General features: G+C 40.8%; 1 protein-coding gene across 1 annotated transcript in view; it reads left to right on the top strand.

The window, feature by feature from the left end:
* tunar (TCL1 upstream neural differentiation-associated RNA) overlaps positions 1 to 143 on the top strand; it is a gene marked incomplete at both ends in the record, with an annotated part of 5,608 nt that extends 5,465 nt beyond the window's left edge. The window contains one exon of the mRNA XM_084482120.1: positions 1 to 143. This exon is cut by the window's left edge and continues 43 nt beyond it. Within this exon, the coding sequence (XP_084338246.1) occupies positions 1 to 143 (143 nt within the window).
* Between the last annotated feature and the right edge of the window lie 14,546 nt (positions 144 to 14,689).

The raw sequence follows: 14,689 nt of genomic DNA, 5'->3' as shown, positions 1-14,689 counted from the left end.
TAAACACTGTCTACAGGGACGAGGAAACTGGCATCCAAGACCGGGAGGGCAAGGAAGAATCCATCTTGGCCCTTCTGGGCATCGTGGGCACCATCCTCAACTTGCTGGTCATCATCTTCGTCTACCTGTACACCACGCTGTAGAGCCCCCGGACCACACTCCTGGACCCCACTATTAATTAAACACAGCCCAACGGTTTTCTTCTATTCAGACTTTTTTTTTTTTTTTTGCATTTTTATAGAGTGAGAAAGAGAGGAAGGTATGGGAGGTGGAGGGGAGGACATGCAGCAAATGACCACGGGCAGGATTCGAACCCGGGTCGCTGCGTTCAGGACTGGGCCTATATGGTACGCACTCTACCCAGTGAGCAAGCGGGGCGCCCCCTGACTCTTCTTTTGTCTGTATCTTTTATGGACCGGCTCTTAGAATGACACTGGGACGAGAGCCTGAGATTTGGGGCTTCCCCCGGGGCACGCGGGAGCTGAGACTACGTGAACGCCATGAGGCCTGCGCCCACCTGCCCAGTTCCAAACGTCTCGAGACTAGCGGAGAGGGGCCTGGCGTTCAGGATGGCTCCGTCGCCAGCCAAGAATGTAGAACATCACTGGCTCCCTGTTTGATTTCTACATGAATGACGGAAGGAGAGGAGAGCTTGATTCTCCCGCCACAAACAAAACCCACCTTCCCCAAGGACTGGTGAATCTGGAATGGAGGGGAAAAACGGCTTGGATGCCATGGATAGCAGTTGCTATGGCAGCAGGCTTTTGGCAGTGGGTGGACTCAATGTGAGGAAATTGATATCATTTAAGGGTCATGTATGTTTTTCTGGAGGAATCACTCAAAAAGTTCTAAATTACTGTTAATTGCCAAATTACTATTTTTTAATGCTACAATACATGCAACTAGGTTGATGTATTGTTTACTATATGTGATGTACAAAGTATTTTTTTCTCTGATGATCATATATGAATATTTGCAGGATTGATATTGTCTGGACAAATGTTGAGGCAGTTTTCTTCCATATGGTCACATATTTGATTCATTAATATTATTTTAATTGCAGAACTTATTTTCTTATAATGGTACTGCGACAAAAGTGCTGAGACTTATTGGGATGAAGACGTGATATGAGACAGAATCAGAAGTTTCAAGTTGCATGAGTGTATTAACATGTTCTTTTGTAAATATAATTGTATTTACCTAATCATCGTCAGATAATTTATTTCAATTTTATTAAATTCTGCATTATGGAAGGAGTATTGATATTTAAAGACTTGTGCATTGTGAATGTTTGCCTTAACATAGGAAATGTATGTATACAATTATCAGGTTAAAACGACTTAAAGAAGGGTTCCTCTTAAGTAAATGGCTCAATAGAGTTTTCAACTTTCTGTTATTGTTGGTGACAATACCCGCCACACTAATATCAAATGTCTAATATTGATATCCAAACATGGAATAAGGCATTTCAATTTCAAAGATGCAAAATTCAGTGTGCAAACAAATGTCTTGATAAGTGACATTAGCCTATAACAGAATGAGATAGTATGGAAGTGGGCATTAGCCTACATTACTGACATAGCATATTCACCACTTTTTCTTCTGTCTGTTGAAAGTCTATAATTTAACAACCTCATGATTTGAGAAAGTGCCTGAGATCACAGTGTCTCATATTCACCTTTCAAAGATGAAGTAGAAAAGCATTAGAATTGTACTAGTTAATCAGTGCTTTTATAATATTATGTCACTCACCAACCATCTGCTACAAACTGAAAGACAATTTCATGTTTTTTGGAAATGTTTAGCCTACTCAATATAACTTTGTCCATGAAGTATTCACTCTGATGAAATTATGTATAAATTAAAAGGTAAGAGAAAGCTTAATAAGCAAAGTCTTGCAAATCTATTAAGACTTTGATGTGAGGCTATTAAGCCAACTTTCTTTATTGTTTAACTCATCCTTACAGAGCTCGTCAAACTCAAAAAAACTCAAAGTATTTCTATACCAAATTTATGTGTATGGTGGATCTCGTTCAACAGAATAGTTTAACAGAATAACTCAAATTTTGGTATGATGATGATCGTTTTTCAGCCTGTTTTGTTAAGAAAATTACGAAATAAATGCATTTGGGCAGATGAATTACACAATGACTTAGTTAAATTGCTCTTCTTCAATCACATCTCTCATATGGGGAGAGGATAAGTTGTTTGGTGCATCTCAATTACCATCATTGCCTGCCATCAATTGCTCTTTTATCCATGATCAATAAGGTACACCAAATAAATACTTAATATAAGCGTTGGTTTATATAGCACATTTCCCTGTTGGCAAGCTGTGATTTCTTAAAAAAAATGCACTTGTAAATGAAAGCGGGTACAACAGATAAAGACAGTGCCACTAAGGGGTGCTAATTACATCAGATTTTTCCATTGAAAGAAAAGAAAAATAGAAGCACTTGTGTAGATAAGATCTAGATGATTTCAATTATGTGTCTTAATTAAGAGATATCCTTCATAACCTCAGTTAGTTAGGAAATAAGGACAGGAGAGCTACCCTTTTCAGGGAACTTCAGGGAAAGATCGGCTCAGGTAAACATATATTCAGAGGCTAGCAGCAAAGTGAGGTTCATTTCAGAGCCTGGGAGGAGAAAAAGGAAAAAAGATTCTTAACTTCAGTGCCTGTAGCGTTATCCGCCAAGACATATTTATTTCTTTGGCATAAAATCTATCTGAAAGACAAAAGAGAGAGAGAGATCTAGAGAGAGAGAGAACGAGAGAGAGAAGGAGAAGGAGCAGAGGAAGAGATGAATGCATCCAGGACAAAGACGTGTCAAAATGAAATCATTCCTTAACACAACGTTAGTAGGTTTTATTTTTCTTCTCACTGCTGATGTCATATAATGTGTCATAGTAATTTTCTGATCCACTAAAGACGTGCTGTGACAGAAGGCAGGCTGGAAAAATCCGGCTTTAGATAATATAATGGATTAGGCAGCGAACCAAGGATACAACATTGTTTGAAGAGACACAGCTGTGTTGCTTCAAAGTGAAGCAACACAGAAGCTTTAAGCTTCTGTTTCACCTGGCCCCGCAAAAAACAACAACACAGGAAACAACATAGCCTGAATCCTGCTGATATTGAAGCAGAAAATGTATTTCCCAAACAATGCGTGGAAGATTGCGGCGCAACACAGACAGATGAGTCAATCAGGCGGATTGTTCCCACCGACATTCCGTCTCTATTTAGTTTAGTCTTTGGTGGTTTCACAGAAATGCATTGCTGCTGATTATTCTATTCACCAGACCCGCATACGCACACGCACATGCACACGCACGCACACGCACACGCACGCAGGCACACACACACACACACACAAACACACACACACACATCAATATAATCAATATAATCTATATTTATGTTGTGGAATTTCTATTCTGCATGCATCATCCACAATCTATTATCCATAACTACCATCTTCAATAGCTCGTATCGTGTACAACGATTGTCCTTCAAAAGGGAAAAAGGCGAATAGACAATAATCTACCAATGTATTACGATGTCATTAAGGACCATCGACAGATAGTTGACGGTTCAGCAGCGCTGGGGGTACTACAGGGAAGATCGGGCTGCAGTTTGCCACGAGATGAGCGATTTCGGAAGAAGCTAGCGTGGGAAGAGAGAGCTCATCAACTCTCCGTTTACCTGCAGACAGTGGGACCCTTCCCATCACCCCCTGCTACGACTCTGATACCCATTAGCTACCTGTGGTGAGTATCGCCCCCCCCCCCCCCCGCCGCACCCCGGGGGGCCATAATACAACATTCATCTCAGTTCAGTACCACCAAACAATATCATTTTGGGGATGAAGCAATGAAAGGAACTAGTACGATCATCCAGGGATGGGGTGTACTTGCTACTGACCTTACATGTAGTTCACACTGTAGTGTCATGCAGAGTGGCAGCATTTCAAGGGTCCACAGGTTGGGGGTTGAATGAAACGCATTCGCCTAAGAGGTTGAGAAGACTAAATAGAATGAGAATGAGACTAAATATTGAACGTAATGTTGAAGTCTTGAATCTAGTACACAACTTTAAACTTAAACTTTAAACGTAAGTTCAATCAGAGTTTTTACAGACAGGTGGTCAGACAGACAGACATGCCGGTACTGAAAGACAGTGTGAAGAAGAAATGTTTAAAACCCTTTTCTGCTTCATAAGAGTGAAATTAAGTGAGGTGGAACATTTTTGAAAAAGTGGGGCTTCATCCAACTTGGAGACTTGCTGTTGGTAAGTGCTTGCATAGCCCTGAATTGATACATACAGGGCCACACACACATACGCACACACACACGCGCACACACACACACACACACACACACACACACACACACACACACACACACACACACACACACACACACACACACACACACACACACACACAATGCAGGTCGATGCTCCTAAACTTAACGTTTTTTCAAATAGGTCAGAGTACAGTTCTAAACATTTCCATAACTTGTAGCGACCTTGGGAGGATTTCTCTGATAGATCTGTCCTAAATAGTTTCCTGTCACACCAAGTGCACATATCCAACCGCCTTCCCACTCCTTTCCTTCTCAGCCATTCATGCGATGAAACAAATCCTTCGATTTGTGTAGAAACAGTGTAGTTGCCAAGGGCTGCGGCTAATCCAGATGTGAATGTAAAATTTAGAGGGGAAAAGTGGCAGTGTGTGGTTAAGATGGATTGGGGGGAAGTTTATGGAGATCTGTGTCTGTAATCTGATCAACCAGACGTCCGGCAGATTACTTTTTTTGTATTTTTTGTATTTATTATTTTATTTTTTGGGGATTTTATGGTTTGATTCATGGGGGAGGCATCTCGTTTGTTGCCATGGTGAATAGGACATGGTAGCAGGCAATATAGCATTATATTAAAATATAAATTTCCGTTATTGTTGTTAAGATTAATCAAATAAAAGCACTAAATAAATGCTGAATTGCAGAGTGTAGGCGTTGTTAAATCCTTAATAATGTAGACATATGTACATTTCAGGTTCTGGGAGAGTGAATAGCATAACCATCACCACCATACCATCACACCCTTTTACTAGGAGAAAATAATGACCTCAATGTTAGCACATCATTTGGCAGCAAAGACAGAATGTGAATGTGGTGTGAATATTTTAATCAGGGAGAGAAATAGTTAATAAATAAAAAGAAATGAACAAGAAATACGTGGCAAGAGCTTTTATACACACACACACACACACACACACACACACACACACACACACATACACACACACACACACACACACACACACACACACACACACACAAACTTGTAAACATGAGAAAGGGGGAGTCATTAGATGGATACACTTCAAAGCTTTCTCAGGTACCAGCCAAAACCAAGAATGCCTACTTCCTCAGACATAAAAACGTGCTTTGTTGTTCTGTTTTGCATAGAGTAGGTTTAACTGGGCTCAAATTAAAAGAGAATATTTATTTTGCTGTTATATATACCTAGGCAATAAACCACATAAACAAATAACGTGAACAAATATTTGTAGGTGCTATGCAACAGCTCATAGAAGCATGATTCTACTGAGGCTCTTCGAGAGTGTTAAATAGAATAGCCAGTGATTTTGTTTTTTTAACTGACACTTCTATTGCCAAGAATCTCAGTGAACAAAGTGAAATCAATGCGAGGCGGCCTCTTGCTTCGCTCGCTGTGGTGTGCTGGGTGTGTTCAGTGTTCTTGAGCAAAGCCTTTTCGTTCTTCTCTCCTTATATATAAGACTGAATGGTAACCAGAGAAGAGGAACACAGATGACTCTGGGTCAAATGATTAAGGCTAGGCTGGACTGCTTAACGTTGGTAGACAGACTCTGGGGCCCTGAAACACTTCAGTGCACTTCAATCAGCTAGGAGCTAAAGAAATCATACACTACTTGAAGCCCATCACAGGGTAGAACCCAAAGGTGCATGTTGGGTAAGGTATAGTGCTTTAGTTGTACTTTAATATATCTACCATGCCTCTGTATGTCCAAAAAAGTCAAGTAGTAAGCCTTTTGAAATATATATATATATATATTTTTTTTTTTTAGTTAACGTTAAACTTATTTAAAAAGACATTGATTGATATGGTTTAATTTGTTTTTTTGTACTTATATTTTGGGTTTTAATTCAATGACCAACAGCCCAAATTCATTGTTCAATGTGTACCACAGTTGAGATAAAGGGTTTTTCTTCAGACTGTAGGACTACAATACCATCTGGAAAGTCCTTCTAGGGCAGGCACAGAGGATAAATGGACAATAAAGGATTCACAGAAGGCTGCCAAAACGGTAGGAATGTCTTTATTTGAGCCGCCAGAGCAATTCCATGGCTGCAGAGACTGGTCTTGAAACGAAGAGGAAATCGAAGAAAGCATCCCACAGATATAGCGCTTATGGTCGACATATTGTGTCAAACACTGCCCTCTGCAGGCCGTTGGGTGTAGCAACTCCTCAATAGGTTACAGCTTGTGGATGTTATGATGATGTTCTACATAATTTTTGCGGACACGTTTTAAGTTTATACGTTTCAGTGATTTTAAGGTCCAGTTTACAGAATTAATAGCAACAGGGGTGGGGTAGCAGATTGCAACCAACTGAATACCCTCCCCCCTCCCTTCCCAATGACTATGATGACCTGTAATGGCCTATATGGTGTCAGTAGGTATTCTTTACATTACTTTTGTGAAAGAGCATCATATTAATCGAACAATATTGATCTATGACGGCTCTAGCCTGCACATAAATCCATTTAACCAATCACAATCTTTGTCATAGTCCTCATGGTCATTACACATGTAGTAGGACAAGGGTAAGCCTATTCACGGTTCTCACACCGTGTCTGAGATGGAACATTTTTTTAATCAAAACTGGGTCTTAGCCATGGGGCTAAAGCGCTACCTATATAGATATAAAAGCTCATTCTGAGGTAGCGTAAAAACCAACAATTCTTATTTTTCATGTGATTATACACTAACTAAAACTTAATTAACTTATGCCAAATCTCTTTAGTTCCGCTAAATGCCACTAAATTCCACACACTGTACCTTTAACCAAATTCATATGATAATTCTGGAAGTCCTTATCGATTGCAGTTCAAAGTCAATTTAGGAAGCCTACTTATTAAAATGTCAGCACACAACCACATGCAAAGGGAGAAAGCCTCATTCATAAAGATATCACCAAGAATTCACAAGATTATAACATTAATAACTCATATTTCGTGCCTTGGACAGGCACCATTATCTGTATTCATATTGATAGATATGCATGTGATTTATTTTCATTGTATACATTAAAAATATATTGTAAGCTGCTGACATCTAGTCTAGACTTCTTATCTAGCACTGATTTTCACTTCACCATTGGTGAAATATTACCAAACATTTCACAAAAATGTAATACAAATAAATACATAAAAGAAAGCATGGCACAAGTCGACGGTTATCAGATTGTATAAAAAGGCCTAAGAGCTTGCATGCATTTTATTGATTCATATTTCATATTGAGTTCCAATAAATGTTATATGCTTCCAGTCATTTATTGTTAAATGAGAGTGCATGCTGCTACAACAGCAGCATCCGTTATGTGATTTCACCAGACAGTCGTGAGTTCTTAAAACCACATATTACTGCAGAGTTATATTACTGTCCTTAATGTTGAACTTACTGCATATCCACCATCTCACCGCTTACTAAAATTCAATCTCATAGAAAATAGATAACGAAGACCAAATGGGGCAGATGGGTTGTGCTCTGTTCTCTCTGTCTCTCCAGAAGATCATTTTAATTTAAACTATTTATTGTCTGCTGTCCATTGTTGGGATGAAAAAAAGTAGTGAAACTGAAACCAGTTGTCTATGGAGATCCTTAGCAGAACAGGTCTTGTTATACAGCACATTTGACATGTCACTTTGAATCATCACTGAATAAACCCACCCACTCCAGAGGTGTGTGTGACGGCCTGTTTCCACTGTTTATCTCTTTCCAAGCAGTCACTACCTCTAGCATTTAGTTGACTTCAGTTACTTCTGGTGGGTTAAGATTCTGTCCAGGTTTTCACTCTCATAGCATATCACTCCAAATGCAAGTAATGAGGAGCCTGTGTGTGTGTGTGTGTGTGTGTGCGCACGGGCGGGTGTGTTGGGGAGCACTCGCATGGGCATGTGAGACAGGGGACCGACCAGTTTAGGTGACCTTTTCAAAGAGCTATTCTTTAATAAACACTGACAAGCCTTTTAGAGGCCACTTACCATTCGTCTGGTCTACTGGATAAGACCTCACAGCCAAACTACAACTGATTAAATCCTCGCCTTGGCAGCAGTGCCAGCGGCAGCAGTGCCAGCGAGACATCAAACAGAGAAACATTAGATCAATATTGCAGTGGTGAGGATTCATTTTTCAGAGATCCCGGGAACAACAAGCATAAAGCTGCTCAGGGAGAACAAACAGAACAGGAGGGAGAGAGGGTATGGTGTTGAAGTATGTAGCGGGGTTGATACACAAGCCGTAGACAGAGACACGACACAACACACACACACACACACACACACACACACACACACACACACACACTCAGTCACACACAGAAGACATGGGTTTTAGCATGGGAGTGCTCAGCTCACATTTATTTGGCGACATGTTTCATGCACCATTGCAGCAAACACGAGAAGTGCATACCAGAAACAGAGCGAGGATAAGAGCCAGAGTACCCGGACGGGGGCACGCAATGATCTGCCACATCCTCCGTGTCAGCTTCTCACCCGCCCCGGCCCTCGTGTACGACGTATTAAATATGGAACAATTACACAACCCTGCGCGAGCCCGCTCTGCACCTCTGGCTCACAGTACAACAGCAACATTTCAATCGCCCATATTTTCTCCGGGCTCTGCTCGCGAAAAAGAAAACTTCACACCATACCACCGGCGTCCGTTCTCACTCAGTCCCCACAGAGAGACATGGGGCCGACTCATTGATGGAGAAGATAGAGGACAAATTGAAGAAGTCAGATTGAGATGAATAAATTAGTGAGTAAGCCCAGAATACATTTACATGTAGATGAGCTAAAGCCCCCTTTATCACATTTGTAAATACGAATGCCCCTCTTTTTTTTCCTTCTCCTGCAAAACATCATCCTTCCCATAGCATCATAATTCTCTGGAGGTGTATACAGTATATTAGGCTTAGGAGCAAGGCTGGGAACAATGAAACAAGTGTCTGGCTGATGGATGTGATGAAGGACAATCAGTCGACAAAGACAAGCCCCTCAGAGAAAGGCAAATGCACCTGAATGCCATGCGACATAATAGAAAGGTTGAGCTCTGTCGTTACGGGCCCCTGGGGACCCATCGGACAGCCTAAGAACGGCCCGTCGTGGGGTTCCTAATTATGGACTGTACAATGCAGCCACCTCTGCTCTGACTCTTGCCACACCAGCAGTACAAAATCCTCAGACCCGGTCAGCTGTTATCGAACATCCCTCACTCACCCCATCTATTATGGCACCCAAGGACCTGATTATATGATTATGAGACTAAAAAATAAACAGACATGAACATGAATTTCAACTTAATATGCTGTCTGGCATTCAATAATTCAAACACAGCTGAATGCCATTAGATGCCTATTGTGTGTCTCTTCATTAATGCATGTCAACTAACAGCCACCTGCCATTCTATGTTCTATATTTGGTGGTTAATACACGTATCTTACCTGCATTTTACCTGATATAATTATTGCTTTGATTTATAGCTGTATCTTACTGAATCTTACGTCGTCAAATAAATGGTGACATGAAGTAAACTGAGGTGAAAATCGCCTGGGAACTATGGAAGGCCATTAGCGCAAATAACGTCTTAGAAATGTTGCATTAACTTGAATCATTCATGGTGAGGTTCTGTCAATGGTGTCGAACAACAATGCGAGGGAGCACGTTGTGCATAAATTACTGATTCAGTGCATATATTAATGATGTGGGCATCTACGCACTGGTTTCAAGTATATCATGGAGAAACACATAAAGGAAATTATGTGTCGGAAACTTAAAACAGAGTTGTGGTTTAGTGGTAGTGAATTAAAATCTTCAGTTGGGGCGGTGAAGTAAAAAAAAACGGTTGATGGTGCTGCAGAACTTTCTGATTTATGAAACCGCACATGTTTTACTGTTTTACTGTGGGTTCACACCAAAAGCAAAATTTTTTTTTTTTTTGATTGATCAGAATTTTTTTTTATTTTAATTTTTTTTACCAAATTTCGACCGACTAAACCCAGGCAAGCGAACCAGGTTGGCAGGTAGCAAACAGGTAACAAAAACTCACCATCAGGCACAGCCTCTGATGAAGCCGAGGGTCAGCATGACAGCATCAACACAACACATATGGCGATCTGACCAAGAGGCCCAGACAGAGCAGGGTATAAAAGGGCTGGGTCATCCAATTAGGATGGGAACAGAACAAAGAAGGGGGCGGGGCAACTGGCACATGGTGAAACAAAACAAAGAAGATGAACACAAACACGACCAGCAGAGGGCCACTGGTAAATATAGTCTCAGAACAGGAATGTAAATGTAGTAAACACATACACACAGGTGTATTATGAACATAACATGGTTAGGTTAAGGTAAGGGCCTCATGTGGTTTACCTGTAGGGTTAGGGTTAGGGGTTAGAAACAAACATTTCCCCTTCAAATAAGGGGAAATGTTCTTTTTCTCTCAAAACACTCCTCAAACAACAAAAGTGCAGCAAAAAAAAAAAAACTAGAGCTAGAAGATCTTGCATACATTGTGCTATGCAGTGTAGTACGTAGCTGGGTGTTTCATATCGAGGCGACTGTGCCACCATGCCATTGGGCCCAGTGGTTAGGTCCTGGTTTTGACTTATTTATTGTGGTTTTTACTGCCCTTCTCTTTCCCTTCCTCTCTTACTCCCCCATCATTTCCTCCTCTTCTAAATTCTTCACCTCCTCACCCACCGCTTGCTCCTTGTCCTCCTCGTTCTCCTTCTTGTTGGGTAGTAATCCAGAGGTAGAATTAAGAAGCACCTCAAATATCCAATCACAACAATGACAGTTTCAAGGATTAACCAGGGAAAAAACAAATTCATAAAATCGTGCTATGCTTTAACATCTCTGAGAGCAGAGCATGCATTTGGTCATGAGATTATTACGATTAACAACCAACCACCCACCCTCACACACCCCCATACACTCACCTACCCACTCAACCACCCACACGCACACACACACACACACACACACACACACACACACACACATACTGTACTCACACACACAAACTCCCTCACATGCAAACCCACACAGACCCTCACGCAATCACACACATCCACACCCGCTCACACACATGCACACACACACACACACACACACACACACACACACCCGCTTACACACATGCACACACACACACACACACACACACACACACACACACACACACACACACACAGCAAGTAATACTGTAAAATCCAATGCTGGTCTGAAATATAATTCTATACTATTGTCTACATAATTATAAAAAACGCTATTGTCTAACACATGAAAAACATTGCTTTCAACTTTATTTGGCAGCAGTACAATCTGATGTGAAACCCAAGACCATGATGTAATTATAAAGTAAGCAAATTGCTTTCTATGATTTTCTCTGAAACTAACATTTCTCGATAATTCGCTTCTGTTATGATTGATGATGCAAGTGAGTTTCCAACGTAGTTGCCTTGTATCCTAAACATTTAACCATTCTCTATGATTCCACAAACTGCACTAAGTCAAGCAAATGACTTGAGACTAAAAAAGCGTATTCAGACACACACACACACACACACGCGCTTCTACAAGCTTTTGAAGCCAAGTGGAATGGAAAACGCTGTGTTCTGAATACAACCCCTTTTTATCATTTCAAAGTCATTGCAAAAATAGCGCCAACAGCTGTCAGCAGAAAAACTACAGCCATTGCGTTGCTTCTTTTTTGTCCCCAGGAATAAACAGGAAAATGGATAATTTCTCTGTTTCTCTGAAGCAGATACGATATGAGCAGAATCCTTTCCTAATACCCTTTCTATATTATCTGCCTTTATTTCCATAAAATATGTACAAGAAGGAGACAAGATAGTGGAGAGGGTGCTTGACTCCCAGTCTGGGAGTTAACTTCAATGTCAACAGTTTACGTGTAGGTAGGGATGGGCAAGGAAAAATGGAAAAATGTATTTCACAATAATCATGGAGAATTTGATATGATATTGATTAATGAATGTGCCTGTGAATAAAAAAAGACCATTCTTAACAGTCTAACCAAGGGTGATTACTATGAAGTACTAAGGTATACTATCGGACTAGAAATATTCTACCTTTTTAATATTTTATCATTTTAAGCCATATCTTCTCATCATAATACATTTTTACTATAAAACTGGATATCACAATAAGTTATTAATGTTATGATACTAGGGCTGTGGGGATTTTTTAATAATCATCTGACCCGTGGTGACGGACAGTCAAGCGAACAAAATCAAATAACTTCCACATCTACCATCAACTCAAAGCTTTTTGTGACTCTTCAGAGCCTGCACTCACCTTTCGAAAGCAGGAGGGATAGGAGGGTGGTGTGTGGGAAGTATGTTTAGCTAGCTTGTCTACGCAGCTATAGCGGTGGGAGGTTAGGTTACACAATTTCACCTGAACAGTGGAGTGACTTCTCCACACCTTTGTAAAGAAAAAACCTGATTAGGCCTGATGACATGGATCTCGTGAGAAAAAAATGCCAGTTTTGGCCCTGTTTGGACCTCTCTCTGCCTGGAAAAAATAATTCAAACGGCGCATCTTTCACTGCCTGAATTGCAAAAATAGACATAAAACTATCCAACAATTTAATAACATGAATTATCAAATACAAACAAGTGAATGTCTGCGATTGATTTTGTTCAAAAGAATCGAAAAAAACAACAAAAAAAAACAACAGGGCAGGAAAGTCAATTTGAGAAATCATTTATCATGTATCTTTGCTTGTTAATATTTGTTAAATTTTGTTTTATGGAAGGCAGTGTTTCCCACAGCTGTCCTTAAGTGAGGTGCAGTGCCTCCACTAAATGGCAGGCCGCCTCTGAAAACAGAATAAATGTTGACAATATGATGACGCAAATGTGCATCATTCATTCATGTCAGAATCTGCATTCAATTTGACAGAAAATATAGGCTTCTATTCGCCTTATATAATATAGGCCTACTATAATATAGGCCTACTATGATACATGAAATCAAACAGGGGCTGTTGTTATTAGTTAAAGATGGCATAGTCATAGTCATCCACTCATTGGTCCAAGTTCGACTCGGTTTCTGAGGACACATGGCTTTCATACTGTGAGAGTAGGCCTATCACAAAACAAATAGGTTGTTTTGTCACATCTCGCCCCCTTCGTTGATTGTTTTCGCTCCCTGTCCTTATGTTTCTCTGATTGTCCTCACTCACATTAATTGTCAACCTCAACATTCCCCTCCTAGTGTATTCAGTCATCATGTTTCCCTTCCTCTGTGCCAGTTCGTCTTTGTTCTTTGTATCAAACGTCCCAGCATTTTCCTAGTGATATTTACGGTTCCTGGTTTTCTGATTCCTGCCCGTTTACTCCAGACTACGTCTTTACCTTCTCCCTGCCGGATTGTTTGCCTGACTTACTACTGGCCACCCGTGTAACGACTACTGATTTCCCATGTACCGACCTATCCGCTAGTAAAGACCATTCTTTCTACAGACTTTTTTTCTTCTCTGCTTTTGAGTCCTTTTTCCCCTGCTGCTCACCCAGCGGTTACAAGTTTAACATTGAGCAGGACTAGCGCTGTTCACCCAAAGGGAAAACACACAAATACAATTGTCATGATGGATTGCCATAATAGGAAAAACATTGTTTCCTGTTCAAATCATGTTCATTAAACAGACTTGATATAAAAATGTTTAAATAACACCCTCAATCATGATCCAGCAGGTTAGAATGACATCAGCAACTAACGTAAGCAGGCAACATACAATGCCAAACACAAACCAATGGCGGTCGCAGCATGGTTGGGTTTGGTTGTGATGGAAAACACATTACGCTTCCAATTGCTTCGACTCACCGGAGGGTTGGTGACATTACAGTACAGGCCAAGAGATGAGACCACTGGAGGCTATCCATTTCACAGGAGAGAGACAGACGTGACCCGGGTGCCTGTAAAAGGTGGGGCATGTGGAGGGTGGCTGGCATGAGGGGCGGAGAGGGGTAGTAAGGTGCAGTGTGTTAAGTGATGTAAGACAGAGGCCCCCCCTGGACATACCATGGTCAAACACATCATGAATCTCGACATATTCAGCATTCACTATTGATGACATGCCACTCCACCTCTCTTTGGCTATGCATGGGTTGAGATGGAAGCAAACACACACACACACACACACACACACACACACACACACTAATCTGTTTTTTAGGAAGGGAAGTAAATCAGTTCATTAGGGAGGAAACTAAACAAGCATTCAAGTACAGTACATCCAAGCTTATATGGGATTGTTTTAGTAGTGTGTAGTGTGTGTGTGTGTGTGAGAGAGAGAAGAGAGAGCGTATACTTTATGTGTATGGATAGC

The sequence above is a fragment of the Micromesistius poutassou genome, assembly GCF_964030765.1.
Source record: "Micromesistius poutassou genome assembly, chromosome: 17".
Classification (NCBI taxonomy): domain Eukaryota; kingdom Metazoa; phylum Chordata; class Actinopteri; order Gadiformes; family Gadidae; genus Micromesistius; species Micromesistius poutassou.
This window is presented reverse-complemented; position numbering and strand designations above follow the sequence as displayed.